This window comes from Phocoena sinus, chromosome 1, assembly GCF_008692025.1.
Source record: "Phocoena sinus isolate mPhoSin1 chromosome 1, mPhoSin1.pri, whole genome shotgun sequence".
Classification (NCBI taxonomy): Eukaryota; Metazoa; Chordata; class Mammalia; order Artiodactyla; family Phocoenidae; genus Phocoena; species Phocoena sinus.
The window spans coordinates 7774006-7796241 of record NC_045763.1 but is presented as its reverse complement, the minus strand read 5'-3'; the positions used below and the strand labels follow the sequence as shown (position 1 = coordinate 7796241).

Below are 22236 nucleotides of genomic sequence, written 5' to 3'. Positions count from 1 at the left end.
GTCTTTCACCTTTGATAAATCCACCCAATGTCACAGCTACTGGTTGAGGAAAAGTTTTTGGTTTTTGTGGGGGTCTTTTTTGGCTGTGCCACATGGCTTAAAGGACCTTAGTTCCCCGACCAGGGATTGAACCCGTGCCCTCAGCACTGAAAGCACCAAGTCCTAACCATGGGACCGCCAGGGAATTCCCTGGGGAAAAGTTTTAAAATATCAATCAAAGTCAGTCAGGAAAGCAAAATAATAAAGGTTCATCTTTTTTCTCATTAATTTTTAAGAGCTCTTCATATATTAGGATATAAACATTCTATCATTCTTGTTGAAAATATTTTTCCCAAGTTGTCATTTCCTTAGGCTCACTTTCAAAAATAATAATAATATTGTTGGAAATATTTTCCTCAAGTTGTTATTTTCTCAGGCTCACTTTCAAAAACAAAAATTAACAGCAGGTTTTCTATACATACTATTTCTAAATGATATACAATCAATCAGAGCCTGATTACAAAATCTGGTGAAGTACATATATTATTTCCCCCACATTAAATAACTGTCCCAGCACCATTTATTGAAAAGACCATCCTTTTCAACACCAATATGAAATCACCTATGTCATATGTCCAACTGTCATACGTGTGCAGGTCTCCTTCTGGATACTCATTGCTGTTCCATTAGACAATCTGTCTGTCCCTGAGCCAATACCACTGTGTTGTACTTACTACGACTTCACAATAAACCTTGCTATATGCTAGGTCAACGCCTCTACCTTGTTCTTCTACCTCAGGAGAGTCTTGGCCATTCTTGGCCCTTTGCTCTTCCACACGTACTTAAGAATCAGCTTGACAGGTTCCTTAAAACTCCTGTTGGGATTCTGACTAGAATTTCACTGACTCTATAGATCAAATTGGGAAGAAAAGACCTCATTATGTTACTGATCTATCCATGGACAAGGTACCTCTCTCCAAGTATTCAAGGTCTTCTTTCAGTAAACTTTGATAATTTTCTCCCTAAGTCTTTCACTTCTTTTGCTGAATTTATCCTCAGGCACCATATATATATATATATATATATATATATATATATATATATATTTTGGGGCTGTGTTGGGTCTTTGCTGCTGCGTGCGGGCTTTCTCTAGTTGTGACAAGGGGGGGCTACTCTTTGTTGTGGTGCGCGGCCTTCTCATTGCGGTGGCTTCTCTTGTTGCGGAGCACGGACTCTAGGCGTGCGGGCTTGCTTCAGTAGTTGTGGCTCACGGGCTCTAGAGCCCACGCTCAGTAGTTGTGGCGCACAGGCGTAGCTGTTCCACAGCATGTGGGATCTTCCCAGACCAGGACTCGAACCCGTGTCCCTTGCATTGGGAGGCGGATTCTTAGCCACTGCGCCACCAGGGAAGCCCAGCACCAAATATTTTTAAATAAAATTGTGAATGGGCCTTTTTAAAAGTTCAGTTTTCTAATTTGTTGCGAGTACATAGTAATGTAACTGACTTTAGACACAGACCTCTTATAAGCTACTTGTTTACTTATACACTGGGCTTATAAGGCAAACATTTTATCTCCAAATAATAACTGTTTTGTTTCTTTCACTCCAATCCTAACTTGCTTTACTGCAGTGGGTAGGATCCCATGTTGAATAGAAGCAGAAACAGCACTCATCCTTTTTTTATTCCTGATTTTAAAGAGAATGCTTCTAATTTCTTACCACTGAGTATGAGAGCTGCTGTGGTTTTTTGGTAGATGTCCTTTATATTAGTGAGAATAAGAGGCTATGTTGTGGTAACACATACACTCTGCAATCTTAGAGGCTTCACATTATAAGGGTTTGTTTCTTGCTTCCGCAAAGTTTGATGAGTGAAGCAACCTTAGGCCATCTTTAATCTATGCCGTCTGCAATACACAGCCTCCAAGGTCACTAGAGCAAGAGAAGAGAGGGATGGAGGAGGATCATCGGCTCAACTGCCTTCCCCTAAAAGTGACACATGTCACTTCCATTCACAAGTCTACTGGACAGAACTAGTTAATTGGCCCCAATCTAATGGCAAAGGAGACTGGAAATGCAGGGGAGCCTGTGGAGTATTTGGTGAACTCTGTCTCTGCCCTACAGTTTAAGGATGCAACTTTCTGTTTCCTGTTTGCTAAGATTTTTACCATGAATCAATGTTGAATTGTATCAAACCTTTGCAACTTCCAAGATTATATGGCTTTTCTATTTAATATATAATGTGATGAATAATATTTATAGATTTTCTAATGTTAAAGCACCTTTGCATTCTTAAGATAAACCCAAGTTGGTCATGTTATATTATTTTTTTAAACTAATCTTTTAGTTGAAATATACAGAAATGTGCATGCATGGTGTGTTTGGCTGAATAGTTTCACAAAGGAAACATAGTAATGTAACCGACACCCAGATCAAGCAACAGAACATTACCAGCACCCCAAAAGTCCCCCCTCATGACCCTTTCAATCACTACTACGCTAGCCCACAGTAACTGCTCTCCTGGCATCTAGCCCCATAGGTGTTTTGTCTTCTTTTTATGTGCTGCAGTATTTGATTTGCCAATATCTTCAGACTTTTGCAAATGTGTTCATAAGCATGATTACCATGTAATTAATTTTCTCCTTTTACATTATTCTTGTCTGGTTTTGTACATTAAGGTCATATTAGTCTCGTAAACTGACTTGGTAAGTTTAAAAATTACCTGAAAAATGTGTGTAAAGTTGGAATGCTGGAATTACCTATAAAATCATATAAGAAACGTGCTTTCTTTGGAAAATTTTAAAATACTGATTCAATTTATTTCACGTTTTTTTGATTATTCAGGTTCTCTCTTTTTTCTTGAGTCAATTTTGGGAGAATGTGTTTTTCTAGGAATTTGATTTTCATCCAAATTTTGAAATTTATGTGCATCCTGCATATTTACATTTTTCGCAGAATTCTTTTTCAGTAACAAGTATTACTGAGTGCCCGTTCTATGCAGGCATTGTTCCAGGTGTCTGAGATGTCAACAAACAAACAGACAAAAAAATCCCTGCATCATGGAGCTTCCATTCTAGTTAAAGGGAGAAAGATAATAAACAATAAACAAAGCATATAGTATATGATAAATGCTATGGAAAAATTAAAGAAAACAGAGCAGGGAAAAGGCAATTGAGAGGGCAGGGCTTTCCCCCTTTTAAATGGGCAAAAATATGAAGGAGGTTAGCCATGCACATATCCAGAGGAAAAGTATTCCAAGAAAAGGGGTTTTATTCCCAATGTTTATTTATATTCTTTTTCATTTTTCATGTATTATATATAGCTTTATATTCTCTTTAAGAAGCACATTAGCTGCAACATACAAATGATGATATGTAATATTTGTTATTGTTCAGTTCTAGATACTTCCAAATTTCCATTATGATTTCTTCTTTGACTTGTATTTAGAAGCATGATCTGTTTTTAAAATTTCCAAATTCATGATGGGTTTTTAGAAGATTTTTTTACCTTATATAATTATCTAAGCTAATGTCAGAAAACATGATCTGTACGATTCTGACTCCTGAAACCTCTGGGTCAATGGAGCTTATCAGAAAAGAATGTGTATTCTCCAACTGCAGAGTGCCAAATTCTGTATCTTTCAATTTGATCACACTTGTTAGCTGTGTTGTTTAATCTGCCCATATGCTTACTGATGTTTATTCTCTTTGCTCTATTGATAACTGAAGAAGACATGTTAAAAACCTCCCATTATGATTATGTCTCTGTCAATTTCCTCTAGTTCTATCAAGATTTGCCTTATTTCATGTTGCTATTATATTACTAAGTGCATATACTTTGGAAACTGTTATATCCTACTGGTAAACTAAACACTTATCACTGCACAGTGCTTATTTCTAGTAATACTTTGTGACAAAGTCTACTTTACTAATATACTTTCCCCAATTTTCTTTTGTTTAGTATTTTTGCCCGGTATATATTTTTCCCTTCCTTTTATTTTCAAGCTTTCTCTAACCTAATGTTTCAGGTATGCCTTCAGTAAACAAGAATAAAGCTGTGTTCTATTTTGTTTTTAATCCAACCTGACGTTTCACTGTGATTTACTGTGATTACTGACGTATTTTCATTTCTTTTAACCATCTTATTTTGTGCTGTTTGCCTTTTTTAAAATCTGTGTTTCTTTCTTCCCTTTCTTTGAATTGACTTAAATCCCCTCCCTACCCACCCCAATTCCATATTTTCCCTTTGCTAGTTTGAAAAGAAACTCTTTCTATTCTTTCAGTGGTTACCCTTGAAACTTTATCAAGTATTCTTAACTCAAAATCTAAAAGTTGGCCACTGTCTTTACCACTCTCCCAAGTATACAAATCACTCCCCTTCTGGCTTACCTGCTACTGCTGTTCAGTATGTTAGATCTACCTGATGATTTACTTCTCTCCCCCTATACTATTTCATAAACTGTTATTACTGTCTTACACCATCAGTGTTTAGGGTTACCACATATTTAATATTTTCTTGACTCATCTTTCCTTCTTGCATCTCAGACATTAGTCCTGAGACCATTTTCCTTCTGCATCCGTTAAAAGTTCGGGTCTTCTGGTGGCAGACTATCAGGTTGTTCTAGTTTGTTTTTTAAATCTATAAATGTCTTTATTTCACCCCTGCTCTTAAAAGATAGTTCCACAAGGGCACATAATTCCCAGCTGACAGTTACATTCTCTCAGCACTTAATGCTACTTCCACCATCCTCTGGGCTCCATCACTGAGACATCTATCTAACTATTGTTCTTTTGTAGGTAATCTCTCATTTCTCTCTGGCTGCTTTAAACGTCTTTGTCTTTGGTGTTCTGCAATTTTACTATAAAATGTCTAGATATGAATTTCTCTTTGTTTAATCTGCTCGTGAGTTGTTGGGCTTCCTGAATCTGAGGATTCATAACATTTATCAACTCCAGAAAAATCCTGAGCCATTTATCTTTTTGATAATGGCTTCCAAACCAGCAGAGGAAAAAACATGGAATAAGGAGAAGGGTGGGGAATCTCCCAGTCTGCCTATTCTCTCCTTTTGACATTTCTATTAGATATATATTGGATCTGTGTCCTCTATATTTCTAAATACCCTTCATATTTTTCAGTTCTTTTTCTCTTTGTGGTACACTCTGGATAAGTTCTTCAGCTCTATCATTCCATTTGTTAATTTCTCTTTAGTTATTTTTTTTTTCTCTTTAGTTATTTTAATCTGTTTATTATTTTATTATTTTATTGTTTTCATTTCCACTGTTTATTATTTTCATTTCTAGAAATTCTATTTGGTTCTTTTTCAAATGTGCTTGGTTGTTTTTATAGTTGCTTATACCTTATTCATGTTTTCCATACGCTTTTAAATTTATTTAAACATACAAATTTTACATTCTGTATTTGATAATTCCAAACCCCAAAAACATCTAGGTGAATAATTCTGTTTTTATTGATTCTACAGACTCTTCTTACTCATGGTGGCTTTTTCTAGCATGCTTTAATTTTTGACCATGAGTTCATATTTCTTGGAAATTTTTCTAAGGACATTTTCTAAAGACTTGGATGATTTATGTTTATATCTGCTAGATGCCTGAAGACACTAAAGAGTCCATTATCTATGACAGTTCTTAGCCTGAGATTTTTCAGACTACCACGATAGTGTAAATTTAGGTTCTAAACCCATGTGAAAGTTACCCACTGGCCAAGAAATTGCAGAGTTGACTTGATTTTTAAAAATTCATCCACTCAGAGCAAAGGTAATAAGAACACAATTGTTTTTACTCTATGAGGTTGATTTTTTTCTACTTGATCTTCTTCCTGGGAGTGTAGTCCTTTCTGATTCTTGCCTAATGTGGGGTAACCCCTGACCTGGCTCCTCACCCCAACCCACCAAGTGCACGACACCCCAGTATCCTAACACACACCGAAAATGGTATCTGTCTGGCCCACTGACATAAACAGAGGGGGCTGCTTGAGGGCAAAGGAGCCAGGCCCTGGAGGTCTGGCTGCCCAAGGAGTACTCAACCCTTCAGCAACTCTGTTATCTTGTCACAGCACACCTGCAACACAGGAAGGCTCTGCCCCAAGACACCCTGATCCTCATGGAGCTCCTAGAATATGGGGCTTACCTGCCTATACCCTTCCAAACTTTTAAAATTTCACCAAGCAGTAAATCTTTGCAGAAATTTTTAGGGGCTGACCTATGCTTGCCAACTTTGCATTTACAAAATAAAGACATTAAAAAAAATTTTTTTTACCACCTATACCATTATTTCATAAAAGACATTCCAACAACAAAAAAAGGTATACAGAACATTTCAGAATAAAACAAAGACCTTTCAATTTATTATATTTAGCTCTGACTTGCTAAGGACTGGCATGGATCTCTGGGCTGGCATTTGAGACCACTGGACTAGAGATTAAAGTGAATGGATCTTTCCCTTTCCAACAACAAAGCAGCTTACTGGAAAACTGGCTTACTTTACCTTTTTTCACAAGAGACTCCATCGATATCCATGCTCTGGGAACGTGAGAGAGACTGAGATTGTGTTTCAAGGCTATTGGAGGGCGAGCTGCTGAGAGAACTGACTCCTTCACTGCTCTGGCTTCGATGGGCTACTCCTAACCAGAAGAGACATGAAAGGTGAAGTCTCACGTGAGATAACGTCAAAGCTATTTGTAACGGCAACCGTAAACACACAGAATCGGCATTCACACAATCATTACAGTTGGCAACTGAGGACTTTCTATCAGAATATTACACTGAAGGTTGAAGGAACATTAAAATCATAGGAATGTTAGCAAGAAATCATAATTTATCAACAGATATCACATGAGGTCAGTTACAGAGCTACGTCTGATACCTAAAACTAACTCATCACCTTCTCTTTCACTAATTCAAACTATGGGCCCCGAGTACAAATCAGCTTCCAAGACAGTCCAGAAATATCCTTGAAATGTACCAAAAATAAGATACGTTAGTGAATGGATAGAGAGTCAGACAGATGGAGAGATGTATGATAAAACAAATACAGTAAAATGTTAATGGTAGAATCTAGGTGATGGGTATGTAAGCATTCATTGCAAAATTCTTTCTACTTCTCTGTATGCTTAGAATTTTCATAATAAGATGTCGAATAGATCCATCTAAGCCATGTCCTTAAATACAGATCAATCCATTTATTAACTGAAGATCTTATCTTGTGATAGTTTGGGGAAAACAAAAATCCTGACATCATCCTTGCCCTCACAGAGCCCACAGTGTAGTGAACCACCGCCAGGCACAGAGGGACACAGTGTTTCTAGTAATGTCTTCAAAACCATCTTTTTCATAGAATTTAAAAAATTACTTTAACTCTATGAATATCTTTCTATATAAAAAAAAAAGTTGGGGCTTCCCTGGTGGCGCAGTGGTTGGGAGTCCGCCTGCCGATGCAGGGGACACGGGTTCGTATCCCGATCCGGGAAGATCCCACATGCCGCGGAGCGGCTGGGCCCGTGAGCCATGGCCACTGAGCCTGCACGTCCGGAGCCTGTGCTCCGCAACGGGAGAGGCCACAACAGTGAGAGGCCCATATACCGCAAAAAAAAAAAAAAAAAAAAAAAGTTTACCCAGGCATTTTCAAGTACTTAAAAAATATATACCTATGTTGCTGAAAGGAAAATGGCTCATATATTTTAAAAAGCAAAACAAAACAATTTATCACTTGCAGCTGAAACAACTATCAAGTGGAGGAAACTTTAACCCTCCCAGCATCCCAAGAAAGTCCACTTGCCACCCTTTCAAGTCTCTCTTCGTTGAAGACTTTATCCATGCCCGACAGCACGTTTTAACATGGACCTGTTTGGTTTTTTTTTTAATTTTTAATTTTTTTTTGGCTGTGTTGGGTCTTTGTCACTGCGCGCAGGCCCTCTCTAGTTGCGGCAAGCGGGGGCTACTCTTTGTTGCGGTGCGTGGGCTCTTCATTGCTGTGGCTTCTCTGGTTGCAGAGCACGGGCTCTAGAGTGTGTGGGCTTCAGTAGCTGCAGCACGCAGGCTCAGCAGTTGCGGTGTGCGGGTTCTAGGGCACGCGGGCTTCAGTAGTTGTGGCGCGGGATCCGTAGTTGTGGCTCGCTGGCTCTAGAGAGCAGGCTCAGTAGTTGTGGCACACAGGCTTAGCTGCTCCGCGGCATGTGGGAATCTTCCCGGACCAGGGATCGAACCTGTGACCCTGGCATTGGTAGGCGGATTCTTAACCACTGCACCACCAGGGAAGTCCCAGACCTGTTTATTAAAACTTTTGCAGGACTCAGGAGGGAAAGAGAAACTAAATTTTTACTATTCATAAGTAGATTCAAGTAAAATACCAAAAGCATTTGATGTAGTGAGAATTTTGAAATAAGCTTAGAGAAGACAGTAAAACTTTAAATCATCAATTCCAGTGTAACCCAAAATAAGTCCTCAATAAATATTTATTGAAGGAGTAAATAACAGAGCATCAACAATGTCCTGAAGAGAATATCATTTTACCTACCACACTGAAAGGACTGACAACTTCTTAATAAAATAATAAAGTTCAACAATTTTTATGGGATACCAATTTAGCAGCTTTTAAATCTCCACCTTGTAAAAACCAGTTCTAAAATTAAATTGATAATTACAATAAGTTGTTTAAGTAACTATACTTGTAACACAGGGTGCTCTGCTATACTATGTATACAATAACCCTATAATAATAGAGTGCCAGAGTATATCATATAGTATAATATACTGTATTTGCAATATTTTTATAAGACAACAAGAATATCATCTGAATTCTTTTTTTCCTCAACCCTCCATATGATCTTCACAAGGCTCAAGTGGGGCAATTCTCCCCAGAATTTATTATGTCTACCAGTGTTCCCCAATCTCTACACACCATCTAGAATCTAGGAGGGACCCCACTTCTTTCTTTTTATTTATTTATTTGGCTGTGTTGGGTCTTCGTTGATGCATGCGGGCTTTCTCTAGTTGCAGCGAGCCAGGGCTACTCCTTCGTTGCGGTACACGGGCCTCTCATTGCAGCAGCTTCTCCTGTTGCGCAGCACGGGCTCTAGGCGTGTGGGCCTCAGCAGTTGTGGCACGCAGGCTCAGCAGCTGTAGTGCACGGGCTTAGTTGCTCCACGGCATGTGGGATCTTCCCGGACCAGGGCTCAAACCCATGTACCCTGCATTGGCAGGCAGACTCCCAGCCACTGTGCCACCAGGGAAGCCCTCCACTTCTTTCTTAAACTTAAAAAAACGGAGGGTCTCTTTGACTTTATCTAGAATCGATATAAATTAAATATTGTAACTAAAATCAAATCAAAACAACAGAACAAAATATCGCTTTGGGGACTCCCCTGGTGGCGAAGTGGTTAAGAATCCACCTGTCAATGCAGAGGACACGGGTTCGAGCCCTAGTCCGGGAAGATCCCACATGCTGCAGAGCAACTAAGCCCATGTGCCACAACTACTGAGCCTGCGCTCTAGAGCCCGTGTGCCACAACTACTGAAGCCCGCGCCCCTGGAGCCCGTGCTCCGCAACAAGAGAAGCCACCGCAATGAGAAGCCCGCGCACCACAATGAAGCATAGCCACTCGCCGCAACTAGAGAAAGCCCACACACAGCAACGAAGACCCAACGCAGTCAATAAGTAAACAAATTAAATTAAAAAAAAAAAAGAAGCTGGGACTAGATGGGAGAAACAACTTGTAGGACTCACTGCAGCTTCAGTTACTTTAACTGAAACCTACTTGTAACTGAAAGCATCTCAATTTAGAAGGCTGCCAGGTGACTGCCAAGTCACTCCCGGATAAGGACCTCCTTCCCATGGGTGGCAGCCCACCCTGTATTTGTCTCTGTTAGAAAGCACATCATTCTGGAACAGAAGTCGTCCCTTCATGCTCAGTGGATAATGAAGCTACCCACTGGCCCTATTTTTACCATCTAGGACCAAAGGAGGCAAGCATAAGCCGGCCTCCTCCTCATGACGTTTCACACTGTTTTCGTGGAAAGCTATCACAACCGCCTGAGATTTCTTTTGTTTGAACTACACAGGCCTATGTTGTTTTGGTCATTTGCTCTTGCAATCCACTTACTGATCAACAGATCTTTATTCAGTGCCTACCACGTGGCATGCACTGTTAAGGCACTGGGCACGCAGCAGTGAATAATATGGACACAAGTCCCTGTCCCGCAGAACTTATACTCTAGCAGAGGAAGCAGAGAAAACAGGATATACAAGTAATATACATGCTATGTCAGCCGGTGACAGGAGCTCGAAGAAAAAGTGTCTATGTCAGATAGAGGTTGCACTTTTATACAAGGTGGCCAGAGAAGGCCTTTTTTTAAAAAAATTAATTTATTTATTCATCTCTAGTCGCAGTGAGCAGGGGCTACTCTTCGTTGCGGTGCGTGGGCCTCTCACTATTGCAGCCTCTCTTGTTGCGGAGCACAGGCTCAGTAGTTGTGGCTCAGGGGCCCAGCTGCTCTGCGGCATTTGGAATCCTTCCAGCCCAGGGCTCGAACCCGTGTCCCCCGCATTGGCAGGCAGACTCCCAACCACTGCGCCACCAGGGAAGCCCCAGAGAAGGCCTTTTTGAGAAAGTGACACTTGGTCAAACAACTGAAGAGCTGAACAAAAAAGCCATGTGGACTTTAGGGTAGGAGCATACTAGGCGAAGAAATAGCAAATACAAAGGCCCCCGCTAGGTACCATGCCTGGAATGTTCCAGGAACAGAGAGGAAGCCAGTATGGCTGGAGCAGAGGGCGCAAGAAGGGCAGTGAGAGAGGAGGGCAGGGCTGGGGCAGGGCCAGGTCACATGCGGCCCCGGGTCGAGGTGAGGACTCTGACTTTCATTCTGAGTGAGGCCGGGAGCTAACAGAAAATGATGTGACCTGTCTTACGAGGGGTTCGTTTTCTATTTTGTTTTGTTTAAACTTGTTTATTTAATAGATCCCTAAAAATCTGTTTATCCAACCTGCCAAGAGCATGGCTAAAAATATCTACCTATTTATGATTATGAATAATGATGATTATATGAGAAACATAATTGGGACTTAACAGCAGAGAGGTGCACTGGCAAGAACTAACCATTCAGAGTCGCCCGAGTCTGTTGGTTTGTGATAGTAACTATCCTGCTTGCTGTAAAAAATAACGTTGCAGGGGCTTCCCTGGTGGCGCGGTGGTTGGGAGTCCGCCTGCCGATGCAGGGGACACGGGTTCGTGCCCCGGTCTGGGAGGATCCCGCATGCCGCGGGGCGGCTGGGCCCGTGGGCCATGGCCGCTGAGCCTGCGCGTCCGGAGCCTGTCCTCCGCAACGGGAGAGGCCACAGCAGTGAGAGGCCCGCGTAACGCATAAAAAAAAAAAAAAAAAAAAAAAAAAAAAAAAAAATAACGTTGCTGTCATACAACGCTGTAGTTATGCTTTAGTGGGATCCAGTATGGCTCTACACTGAGAACAGACTGAGGTGAAGCAAGGGTAGGCATGGAGAGACCAGTCTGGAGCCCACTCCAGTAATCCAGGCAAGATATGCTAGTGCCTTGAACCTGGAGAGGTGGTGAGATGAGAAGAGATGGTGAGAATCGGGTCTGGTTCTAAATTTTGCTGACAGACCTAGAGCTGGGGTCGGCAAGCTACAGTCCACAGGCCACTCTTACCTATTTTTGTAAATAGAGTTTTATTGGAACACAGCAATGATCATTAGTTTATATATCGCCTATGGCTGCTTTTGTGCTACAAGGCAGAGAAGAATATTTGTGACAGAGACTGCACAGCCTGCAGAGCCAAAAATATTTACTATCTGGCCCTTTAGAGAAAGAGTGTGCTGACCCCCGATCTAGAATATGAGGTAAAAAGAAGAGAGAATGTTTTAGGCTTAAGTAACTAGAAAAAAAAAAGTTGTCATTTATTGAGAAGGGGTCCTAGGAAAAGACAAGATGTAAGGAAATACCAGGAGCTCGATTTTGGACCTGTTACCTGTGAGATGTGTAGTAGATGATGTGTGAGTCTGAGGTTCAAACGACAGGTCTGAGCTGGAGATATAAACTCAGGCATCATCAGATTAGAAATACCAATTAAACCCAGGAAGCTGGATAAAATCAGTAAGAGAATAAGCATAGATGGAGAGGAGAAGAGGTTAACTGAGTCCTGGAACCCTGACACTTCGAAGGCAGGGAAACGAAAAAGACTCATACAAAGAGCTAAGAAGGAACAGATGGAGACGGGACGAACACCAGGAGTGTGACGTTCCGGAGCCCAACAGACACCGCAAGGAGAATAAGGCCAAATCCACGCTGAATGGGGCTGACAAGTCAGATCAGACAGTGACTCAGAGCAGACCACGGGAGGCCTCACCTGACGGGATTCGACTCAGCAGAGGTACAAGGACAGAAGGAAGAGACTGAGGACAGGCAACTCTTTCCAGAATTTCTGTTGTGAAGGGGTGCAGAGACGTGGGGTGGAAGCCGGCAGGGTATACGAGATCAAGAGAGTTCCTTTCTATTTACTCCCAAGAGGGGAGAAGGAACAGCATGCACAATGGCTGTCAAAAGAAAAAATAAAAGGTTTCCACTTGAGACAGAAAACCAGATGAAGCAGGAGAGAGACAGGAACTGCTGGAACAACGGCTCTGGGTAGGTGAGAGGAGATGGGATCCGCGGCGCAGCCTGCAGTTAGGGCAGGGACAGCTCAAGCCCAACAGGAACTGGCCACACATTCGAGTAGGTGGGTGGAGGCACGATCGAAGCTTAAGGAGGTAAGTTCCCTTCATTTTGACCATTAGTTTAATCTTGCATTTTCAGATTATTTTATCTTTAAAAAAAAGTATCAACCAAACTCATGAAATCAACAGAACCAAATTTAGTCTTAATCTCCTTGCCATCAGAGATAAAGACCTGACCCTGTTTGAAAAAAAAGATGAAAGCTGGGCTTCCTGGAAGCGCAGTGGTTGAGAGTCCGCCTGCCGATGCAGGGGACACGGGTTCGTGCCCCGGTCCGGGAGGATCCCACATGCCGTGGAGCGACTGGGCCCGTGAGCCAGGGCCGCTGAGCCTGCGCGTCTGGAGCCTGTGCTCCGCAACGGGAGAGGCCACAGCAGTGAGAGGCCCGCGTACCGCAAAAAAAAAAAAAAAAAGATGAAAGCTATAGAAAGGAAAACAAGTAGCTTCAACAGATCACTATCAAAATGAAGAGACATTAACAAAACACACTCTGATGATCTTAATCTTTAAACTACTGCTTGCAGGATTTTAAAAAGTTGCTGTTCAATTCAGCAATTGTTCAATTCATTTTATGTTGCTGTGGAAACGCCACAACTGTAAGCGTTAAGAGCAAGCTTACAGTTGTGGGAACTATAAATGTGTCCCAGGTGTGAAGGCAAGGCTTACCTGATGCACCTATGGGGGAGGTAGCTGGGGTCATGTTGTGGACATTGAGACCAAGACTCTGGGACGGGCCTGGGGCTGAGGCTGCTACAGGAGGCCCCGGAGGGCTCTCCCTCTGGGGAGAGGTGAGCGGGGTGTTTGGCTGGGAGGTCTGTCCACCAGCAAGTCGTGCCAGGCGCCTCCGTCGGATCTACAATGAGAGCGAAAGGGCATTTCATAACTGAACAGCAGAAACACAATTCTTCCAAAGAACAACAACGTTAATGTTATCAATAAGCATACTAGAACTTGACAACTAAATACGCCTTGAGAAAAAAGCACTCATTTGAGACAAGTGATATCTCTGTGTACCAGTATTTTTATAAGCTACCACCTCACATTTTAAAAACTGAATCTTTTTTTCTTTTTTCTGGCCACACCACACAGCTTGTGGGATCTTAGTTCCCTGATCAGGGACTGAACCCAGGCCCTCGGCAGTGAGAGCTCGGAGTCCTAACCACTGGACCACCAGGGAAGTCCCTAAAACCTGCATCGTAATCACCTTCCCACCTCTGTTTACTGAATCTTCTTGAGTGACACTGTGAATTTGTAATAAGCATACAACACTTTTAAACACACTAAAGCTTGTTGTTATTGTAATAAAACTATATAAATTTGGTCATATTAATAGGTAGGATATGAAATAAATATAAGTCACTGAAACAGTGAAATTAACAAAAGTTATATTAGGACAAATTTTACTCTCACTTTCAAGAACAAAATGATTAGATTTTTCTTACTTAATTTCAATAAAAACATAATCAACAACCTCCTCCTTATAATGACATCTCAGAGTTATGAAGTGATTACAAATATGTACCACAAAATCCCGGTGGATCACAGAAATGTTCTCCCCACATTTTCATAGTCACTAATTCATAACCAGGCAAAAAACTGAGCACCTGCCCTCCCAGGCAGCGGGCATACGCAACAACTACGATAAGGCTTCTGGCTCTAAGTAGGCATCAAAGAAGCAAACCAACTAGGCTGCTCACACTCTTTCCACTACGAATAAGTTAGATGAAAAAGTTAAATTACGACAAGTGCTAACGGGGACGGACCTCATCTGAACTAAGAACCTATTTGCCATATTCTAACACTGTTGGAAATCTGCTCCTTCTATTGTTCAGACAAGAACATCCTGATTCTTGACCCCAAAGTTCAGAAGCCCCTCCCTGTGTCCCTGCTGTAAATACATCTATCGATGAATTTATACAAAATCCTGAAGTTGTTTGGTCACAAAAAAAAACTTGTATAAATTATTTACTATTGTGATTAGATCTACCCAAAGTTGTCTTTTGACCGTCTGTGTTTTGTTAACGTGAAATTAAATTGTAGTTATAAGTAAAAGTTGGCTGCCTAGGGAACAATAATTGTATATTCAGTTTAACAGAAATAAAAGAATATGTGTCTTAAAAAAAAACAAACACCTCACTGAAAGAAGCTAACAAGTCGTTCTCTCAGGAATACTTCACTGGGGGGGGGGGCGTGGGAGGGGGACGGACCAGAAACACCACCCCCAACCTGTTCCCAACGCAATTATCAAGCCAGAGACCCAGGGTCTGTGTTCCCAGCTTCTCTGCTGCCCTTCACCTCCTCAAACACAGACAATTTACCACCAAGTCCTGTTCCTTCTGCTGGAGTACACCCTCCCCGCTCAGCTCCTCTGCCACCACCCTCTCTCACCAGGACCTCTGCAAAAGCTTCCTAATGGATACGCCTGGGTCCACTCTGGCCTAGTGAGGGCAGAGGCCCCATCCGCCTTTCTTTAAACACTTTCAAAGCTTTAGATTTCTGAAATGCAAATCAAAACCACAAGGAGCTAATACCTCACACCCATTAGGATGGCTACTATCAAAAAAACAATCAAAAACCCATAAAATAACAACTATTAGCAAGGGTATAGAGAAACTGGAACCCCTGTACACTGTTATTGGGAATGTAAAATGGTGCAGCCGCTATGGAAAACAGTATGGCAGTTCCTTAAGAAATTAAACACAGAATTACCATATGATCCAGTAATTCCATTCATAGGTATATACCCAAAAGACCTGAAAGCAGGGACTCAAACATGTACTTGTTTACCCATGTTCATAGTAAAATTATTTCCAAAAGCCAAAAGGTGGAAGCAACCCAAATGTCTATTAATAGATAAATAAAATGTGCTCTAAACATAAATGGAATATTATTCAACCTTAAAAAGGAAATTCTGACTGCAACACAATGAGCCCCAAGCACTTTATGCTAAGTGAAATAAGGCAGTCACAAAAAGACAAATACTGTATGATTCCACTTACATGAGGTACCTAGACTAGTCAAATTTCATAGAGGCAGAAAGTAGAATGGTGGTTGCCAAGAGCTAGGGAGATTTTTTTTTTTAATCTAAGTATGGAATAAAATCCATAGAAAGCATGTATCACCTAGATTCCTCTGCAACCCATTCCCCACACAGCAATCACAGTAATTCTTTAAAAACACAAATCACGAGGCTTCCCTGGTGGCGCAGTGGTGACGAGTCCGCCTGCCAATGCAGGGGACACGGGTTCGAGCCCTGGTCTGGGAAGATCCTACGTGCTGTGGAGCAACTAAGCCCGTGCGCCACAACTACTGAGCCTGTGTGCCACAACTACTGAAGCCCGCGCACCTAGAGCCTGTGCTCCGCAACAAGAGAAGCCACCACAATGAGAAGCCCGTGCACCGCAGGGAAGAGTGGCCTCCGCTCGCCGCAACTAGAGAGAGCCTGTGCACAGCAACAAAGACCTAACATAGCCAAAAATATATAAATAAATAAATAAAAAGAAAAGCCAGACATGAGAAAGCAAACACTGCATGATTCCATTTTGATAAATTTCAAAAACAAGAAAAACTAAACTGTAACATTAGTCAGGATAGTGGTTACCTTTGGCAGGGGGTGCGGGGGTACAGGGAGGATGACTGGGGGAGGCATGAGCAGGTGTCTCGGGTGCTGGTAATGGCCTTTTGTCTTTTTTAACGAGATGCTAGTTTCACAGGTGTGTCCGCCTGTGACAATTCACTGGGTTGTATACTTACAACTGTGGGTAGTGAGTTCACGGGTGTTCATCATATTACTCTTCATAACTTATACGTTAAATATAGTCTTTTACATGTTTCAAATAGGATATAATTTTAAAAAATAAATCCTACTTATCCCTCAAGGCCCACTGGAAATGCTACAGTCTTTATGAGGATTCTCCATTTTTTTAAATTTAGTGTAAATTAAAAAACCTTACACAAACACTGTGCTTACTACCTGATACTGAAATTAAGGCAGTATTTTCATTTTAAAATGTGTTTGTGTATACACACCAATACAACAGAAGAGACTTTAAATTTTCAAGGAAACCAGCATTGGGGGATTTGCTAGAAGTTAAGTTTCATTACTTTAGAGGCAGCTAAACTTAAGAGCCCGTGCTTGACTTGAAATTCAAATGCAACCTTTACTACTAACTCACTACCTAAGTGGGCTCAAGACAAGTCACCTGACCTCTCTGGGCTTCCAGTTCCGAATCTGTACAATGGGGATAAACAGTGCCTTCCTCAGAGAATTGTGAGAAAACTACCACTTTGCCCTGTTCTCTAATTCATTTTATGTTCACGGCTCTTAACTGACCTACTACATATGTGATGTTTCTTTTTTTTTTTAATTAATTAATTTATTTTTTAGCTGCATTGGGTCTTCGTTGCTGTGTGTTGCTGGGCTTTCTCTAGTTGCGGTGAGCGGGGGCTACTCTTCATTGAGGCGCGCGGGCTTCTCATTGCAGTGACTTCTCTTTTTGCGGAGCATGGGCTCTAGGCATGTGGGATTCAGTAGCTGTGACACGCGGGCTCAGTAGTTGTGCCTCATGGGCTCTAGAGTGCAGGCTCAGTAGGCAGGGCGCATGGGCTTAGTTGCTCCGCAGCACGTGGGATCTTCCCGGACCAGGGCTCAAACCCGTGCCCCCTGCACTGGCAGGCGGATTCTTAACCACTGCGCCACCAGGGAAGCCCTGTGATGTTCCTTTGTGTATTGCTTGTTCACCATCCCCCTACTTTAAGTTTCTTCAGGCCCGGGCTTTTCTCAGTTTTTTCTCTGATGGCTCATCTGTGCCTAGAAGAGTGCCTGGCACATAGTAGGTGCTCTTTAAATATGTGTTGAATGAATTAAAGAATAAATGAAAACTATCGGAAAATGCACTGCACGTAAAATTTACTGTTTAGGGAATGATAATATTACCTTTGAAAAAGCACACACATTGCTTTTGAAAAAAATATGAAGCCACTTTAAATCTGGGTGCTGGGCTTCCCTGGTGGCGCAGTGGTGAGAGTCCGCCTGCCGATGCAGGGGACACGGGTTCGTGCCCCGGTCCGGGAAGATCCCACATGCTGCCGAGCGGCTGGGCCTGTGAGCCATGGCCGCTGAGCCTGTGCATCTGGAGCCTGTGCTCCGCAACGGGAGAGGCCCGCATACCGCGGAAAAAAACAAAAACAAAAAAAAACTGGGTGCCAAGTTCAGCCTGCGATGTTACATTCAGATGTCCTCCTCAGTGATATAAACATAGAATAAATGTCCTGACTCACTGTAATACGGGCTTGAAGGAAATTTTCCAAGAAGAAAGATTTCCACCGTGCTGGGATTCCCTAATCCCTCCCCACCACCACTCCACAAACACAGGTTTAAAAAAAAGAATAAGAATCAAGACTTTGTGAAATATACTGTGGACCAGGAAAGGAGATGGAGGAGTGGAGTAAGGAAAAGAGACAGGTCCACGGATAACATGAGCTGGTAGGAGGAGACTGGCAGAACCTGTCCTGACGCCCCATCTTAAAAACCTGCTGGGAAGGGAACAAACAGCCATGGATGGGGCAGTGCTCTGGGCGGCCCCGCTGCAATGCTCTCAGTAGAAGACAGTGCCCTTCAGTGGACTGACCACTTCCCACCATGGTGGTGGCTCTGAACTGGCCTAGCAGCCTGAGGACCCTGGGAATTTCTGGACTGGAGACTCTCAAGAGAATGGCTTTGAGCAATCGCAGGTATGAAGGCCTACCTAATTAATTTGACTATTAAGAGACGTGACCTCACTTTCATCACAAGCAAAACGTATGAGACACAAACTAAAAATAGTCCCAACACACCAAAGTATTATTAAACGTTTTCCTCTTTGCCTACTCTATACATAAGCAGGTAAGACCGGTAGAATGTCTTTTAAGTTAAGCGGAAGTCCTTTTTAAAAGAACTTCTTCCTAGATGTCACAGAGAGTAAAAAACCAAGAGCATAAAAAAGGAACTTCCAATTCCTCAACTTACGACCTAACCACAACTCAAACCCAAACATACTGATCATGAAATCTCATTCCTAGAGTTTTTCTTATCTTGACTGTTTCAGTTCTTATTTCACAAATGACATTAAAATAGGGGTTTCCCGGGAATTCCGTGACGGTCCAGTGGTTAGGACTCAGTGCTTTCACTGCTGTGGGCCTGGGTTCCACTGCAGGGGGCACAGGTTCAATCCTTGGTCGGGGAACTAAGATCCTGCAAGCCACACGGTACAGACGAAAAAATAATAATAATAGAATTTTAAGAGGATAAAACGTAAATAAAATAGAGGTTTCCCTGGAACTGTTTTATCTTGATGCAGCATTTCCTACCCTCACGTTTCTGACTAACTAAAAACAGATTCAAAACAGCCTCTGTTCAAAACAGCAAGGGCCACTGTGGTGACATGAGGCAGAAGCTAAGACAGGATGGGCCAAACTGATCCTCCTATTTTTAGCGTTTGTGTGGGGAAAAATAAATCCAAAAGGCACTGTTTTAAATTTAGTAAACAGTCATTCTACAAAAGCATCTTACTTTTCCAAATTATTAAATTCTAAAATATTAAATTCCAACATAAAGAAAAACATTTTCAAATATTTACTCTTTGGGATGGTGTCCTTCTGGAGGTATCTCCTGTTTTGATTATTATTGTAGGTTTTATTTTCTTTTTTAATAGCTGGTCATATCTAAAAGTTATTAAATGCTATGACAATTTCACAATATGCCTATATCTAAGCCCAACAATATATCTCAAAGTAAATACATTCAAATCTGAACACCACAGCTCTGAGATCTAAAATTCACAAGTTTCCTTTTTAAAATTCACAATTTTAAATTAATTTTCACTTAAAGCTCCAAAAGTCTTGTCACTTAAATCCCCCCCATTTAAAAAGAATATATTAAACTCAGTCTATCACTGTCACTCTATATACATGAGGCCAAAAATATGAAAAAATGCTTTTTCTTTAAATCCTAACATTACAGCAAGAAGTGACAAGAGTTTAAGTCAAAGATTTCAACTGAACACAAGTACCTGTCTCCTTACTTCTCAATACAATCCTATTATCTCCTCTCCTGCAAAGAGGAAGTGAATACGGCACTCAGATAATAAAGTTTTCTAGGTTAGTCACTGACAATTATTGATACTTTGGGAGGCTGCTGCAAACTCTAAGACAAAACAGAATTAACATTAATATGATTAACACTTACCAAACCCTTATCATGTCTCAAATGCTGGTTCTAAGGGCTTCACGTATATAAACTTAGTTAATAATCCAAAGAGACGGTACGTTTATTTTCCCATTTTATAGATGAGAAAGCTGAACTCAGAGAGGCTAAGTGACTTGCTCAAGGTCACACAGCTAGAAAGCCGAAGAGTAGCCACTCTAACTCCAGAGGGTACAGTCTTACCCAAACCCCACTGATCTTTTACAGAAGAAAACCCCCTCTGAAGCTGCAGTGTCTTGCAGATGGAGGCAGCCTTACTTCCCTGAGGACACAGTGCTGGTGCATTATCAGTTACAAATAAAGGAATTTATGCATAGAATGTTGGTATTTCAGATACTGTATTTATATTCTAACAACATTAGAATATTAGAAGTCTCCCTCTTTGATGACTGTGTATTCTGAAACAAAGAATATTTCCATTTTCTTGTTTAAAATATATAGAGTATCGATAAATAAAACAGGAAAAAAATGACACTTTATGAACATCATCTTGCCCCCCAAATTCAGTCCTTTGTTGGTTTTTTTGTCTACTTTGCACCAGTCACGGTAGCAGGCACTAAAAGTAAGACAACACTGGGGTCATAAGCTCTATCCTTAAGGACTTCCAGATCCACTGGGGAAAGACACAGAAGAAAATCAACAATTATGATACAGCAAAATAAGGTCTGTACAAGATATAATGAGAGTAGAAAAGACACAAAGGAGAAGAGTGCAACTCTTCTCCTTTGATAATGGATGTCTGGTGCATCCATTATCACTTCATAGGGAGGTTACACATACACACATACATATATAATACATACATACAGAGCTTAGTCATGCCATATATATATATATATTTGTTTTTTTTTTGCGGTACGCGGGCCTCTCACTGTTGTGGCCTCTCCCGTTGCGGAGCACAGGCTCTGGACGCGCAGGCTCAGCGGCCATGGCTCACGGGCCCAGCCGCTCCGTGGCATGTGGGATCCTCCCGGACCGGGGCACAAACCCGTGTCCCCTGCATGGGCAGGCGGACTCTCAACCACTGCGCCACCAAGGAAGCCCAGTCATGCCATATCTTTTAAAGAAAACAATGTGTTTCCTATTCAGATATCTCCTGCTCTTAAAAGAAGGTATATTTTTGTTATATGTATTTTACCACAGTATTTTTTTAATTGAATTGAAAAAGCAGGTTGCAAAAGGGCACACACTGTGATTCCATTTGGGTATACTTACATTACAATAGGTATTAGTGCAAATGAAAATGGCAATGATACATAATAAATTTCTATTTTTGCCCATCTTCCTTCTCCTTTCACACAATTTCTGATGAAGAGAATGAAACTATTATTATCTCCTACTATGTCTATAAAATCTGAAAACATTCAGATGCAAGGGCTGTTCTGCTCCAAATCGTCCTCACTCCAAGGACCCAGGATGACAAAGTAGCCTCTACAGGGAACACTCCCACTTGTCAAGGCAAAGGGAGAGGAGCGTGCTCACTGGGTACCCGCCCAGAAGGGACCTATTCGTTTCTGCTCACATCTCATTGGCCAAAACAAGTCACATGGCCACACCTGCAGCCAGTGGGGCTGAGAAACATAACACCTTCCGCCAGGAAGGGGCAGGGAATATCTGGACAATAAAACAGTCTAGTGAAGCAGAGGCTCTTTTTCCTTCAGCACACGCACTGTCCAGGTGTTAGGGGTCACTTCCTGTACTGCCGCCTCTTTCTCCCTAGCACACTCCTCTCTAAGGGGATCCTCCCAGCATCCCCTCCTCAGGTCTTTGCTCAAATGCTACCTTCTTCGTGAGGCCTTCCCTGGCCACCTCCTGTCCCCCATCTCTGCTTTATGGTTCTCTGTACTTTCAAACAGTTCAGTCAAAACCAACATGTATGTTTACGTGTGTATGTTTACATGCACACACACACACTTACATACCACGTGAATACGGAACAAGGCAACGCTAACACACGATGAATCCATCCAGGTGACTCGATCAATCTTTCTGCAGATTTGAACATTTTCAGAATAAAAACTTGAGAGAAAAATTACACCTACCAGCCCACCCGGCTTGGCTTTTCTCTAGCCGTGTTCAGCTGTACACAGTAGGCATGAAGTTGGAGCAGCCAGGGTTGCCCATGAGTATGAGACAGTGAGACACAGGGAAGGTAATGCACAGTGTGTACAAGGGGCGATTACAATGAAGCACAAACCCAAGACAAAGGAAGCCCTGGCAGCGTTCCGATTCCAGGTTCCAGTTGCTTCCCGTGACCCAGATATCTTTCTGTCCCT

At 41.9% G+C, this 22236-nt stretch overlaps 1 protein-coding gene across 3 annotated transcripts in view; it reads right to left on the bottom strand.

The window, feature by feature from the left end:
* The window catches only part of UBE4B (ubiquitination factor E4B), a 110897-nt gene that overhangs the window by 68556 nt on the left and 20105 nt on the right, over positions 1-22236 (bottom strand). For all 3 annotated transcript variants that reach the window (XM_032632557.1, XM_032632574.1, XM_032632565.1), the window contains 2 exons: positions 13384-13570; positions 6480-6615 (listed from right to left, as the gene is read on the bottom strand). In XM_032632557.1, coding sequence (XP_032488448.1) covers positions 6480-6615; positions 13384-13570 — 323 coding nt within the window. The remainder of the gene's footprint in view (positions 1-6479; positions 6616-13383; positions 13571-22236) is intronic.